Source organism: Malania oleifera, chromosome 4 (assembly GCF_029873635.1).
Source record: "Malania oleifera isolate guangnan ecotype guangnan chromosome 4, ASM2987363v1, whole genome shotgun sequence".
Classification (NCBI taxonomy): Eukaryota; Viridiplantae; Streptophyta; class Magnoliopsida; order Santalales; family Ximeniaceae; genus Malania; species Malania oleifera.
The window spans coordinates 16,188,895-16,191,329 of NC_080420.1; the positions used below are offsets into that span (position 1 = coordinate 16,188,895).

A 2,435-nucleotide genomic window follows, 5' to 3' on the forward strand; every position below is an offset into this window, starting at 1 on the left:
GATGACCTGACCTAAAATAATGTGGCGTAATCTTTTAATGAGAGATTTTTATCCTAACGCTTAGTCCATGGAGCGAAGGGTTAGAGACATAATCATTAGATTATATTAGTGTCATTCTTCTCAAATATTAGCCTAGTTGTGGCAATGACAAGCCCAGTAAATACTAATTAGACCCACCTGGCAGCACAATAAAGACTACAATAATTTGGAAAAACCGAAAACCCAGTACACAAACCAGGAAACAGCTCACAAACACAAAGGGATTCATATAGAGAATGTACCATTGATGTGAAAATTTAAAACCAGGTACTCCCATGATTTCAGAATACAACAAAAATTTGCTTCTCATTTTCTAACAGTTTATTCATGATTCAACTAATGAAAACAATTTATCCTAAATTACAGACTAAAGAGATACAACACCACCTAAAATACATAAGAGATATAGAAGATTTCACCCTCCACTACCAGATTGCAGGTGTGGGAACAACGCATTTCACCGATTCCACTTTGAGAAGCAATTTCTGAAGGTGTCAAAATGGAATGCAGTCACACATTCTGTGTGGACAAATTTGGAAGAGGTAACAGTATGCAGTATGCTCTTACCTCCAGCAGTTCCCAATCACACTCTTACTGGTTTCTGTAGAACAGCTGACAGATAAACTTCGGATTTCCCTGCATCTACCTTCTCCCCCACGACCCATTTCAGCTTCTTATAGCCAAACCGCTCAATCAATCGGGTTAAAGCCCTTTTCTTCTCATCACTGGCACAGTAAAAATTGTCCAACCAAAACAAGCCTCCAGCCCTCAAAATCCTATCAACATCAAACATCAAAAACTCCAATTTCTCTGGGCGACCCCCAACATCCAACCCACTTGCTGCGTGGACCAAATCGAACACATTGTCATAGAATGGAAATCTATGATCTAAACTTAGAAAGAGAGGAAAAAGCCCTCTTGCTGCTATGAATTCGTTGTGGGGGGCATCGATGTTCAGAGTGGCTGTGATTACAGTCACATTCCTTTCTGCCATTCTAGCAGCAAAGCTCCCAGACCCACCTCCAATGTCAAACCCTATTCTCATTCCTCCACTCCCCATGGCCAAAACATCATCTATGACAAAATCATTCTTGCTTCTGGCCGTAACAAACCTCTGATTCTCATACCCATTGCCCAAATCGAAACACCCAACACAGTCTCTGCTCAATTTTTTACCACTCAAACATTCAAATTTCTTGCAGCCAAGGCCACTCCAAGTAACAATCTTGTCAGGAACAGGTTTCCAAAGTGAAATGGGAAAAGGGTCTAAACCCACCTTAGGAACAGTCTTGGCGAAGCATCTCCTTCTCGGCAAAGGCTCGCATCCTCGCAGAATCAGCTTCTGGGCAAGACTCCAATCGTCAGGGCAAGGCCCAGAGACCTTGTACTTCATGTACTGCGACAGCAAATCCACGGATTTCTCACAGGAATGGCCCACGGACGCCTCCATTTCGGTGATCCCACTTCTTGAATCTTTGCCCAAAGGGAGCTGGTGGGGCTGGAGGAAAAGCTTGAGCTCGTTCGCGATGTTGGGTCTCGAAAGATCGAAGCTCTCGTAGCCGAGAAGCTCTTTCTCCATCTGGGCAAGTTTTCTCTGGGAAGCATCGATCTCTCTTAGGATCAAGGATACCTGCTCGGAGATGAGAGAGATGTTCTTGTGAGTGTGGTGAAGTGGATTGGTGCGGCCGTGATCTCTGGGGAAGGAGGTGAAAGCGTACAGAGCAAAGAGATTGGTGGTGATGACAGAAAAGAGCATAAGCACGTTGACGGCCGAAGAACACAGAGAAGCTCTTCTGAATCTGGCGGTTCCATCTCCTATCTTCAAAGAAACTGAGCCCATTTAAGTTCTGCTTCTGCTTCAACAGCTGACTGTCACTCTGGGAAATGGGGGCGAGGGTTCTGTGAGTGTTAGATTTGATTTGTGGAGTATAAGAACTGTAGATACAAGAAAAGAGACTGGTGGAAAATAAATTTTTTTTTTTTTTTAAAAAACAAGCGGAAAAGAAGAAATTAAAAACGTAAAAATGTAAAAGTTTTGTTAAATATAACAAATTTGCTTATCATAAGCGTCAATTGTGTTGATGTTCATGTCGGCTGCTATGGTTGGAATGGTCGGGAGAAGGCGAGAGAAGGGATTTGGACCGCACACTTGTAATCATCTAGGAGAGATGGACCCATGGCTGGTGGGCCATGCTACCGTGTATGGAGGAACGATAATCGAGGCGATCCGGTCCCTACACGTGCAGTCCTGCCAGCTAACGTGTACATACAAGGGAAGGCCGTAACTATGAAACAACGAAGTTTAGGCCACCGTGAAGATGAAACGATCACGTTTTTCGCTCCAACTCTATGACAACTTGGCAGCGTGCCTTTATTTATGGGCATGCATTTAATAT

The 2,435-nt window shown here is 43.6% G+C and overlaps 1 protein-coding gene across 1 annotated transcript; it reads right to left on the reverse strand.

Annotated features, from left to right (window-relative positions):
- Positions 1-263: 263 nt before the first annotated feature.
- On the reverse strand, positions 264-2,122 carry LOC131153458 (probable methyltransferase At1g29790). The gene has a single exon (XM_058105776.1). The coding sequence runs from the start codon at positions 1,877-1,879 to the stop codon at positions 623-625; it is 1,257 nt and encodes a 418-aa protein (XP_057961759.1). The 5' UTR covers positions 1,880-2,122; the 3' UTR covers positions 264-622.
- Positions 2,123-2,435: the final 313 nt, after the last annotated feature.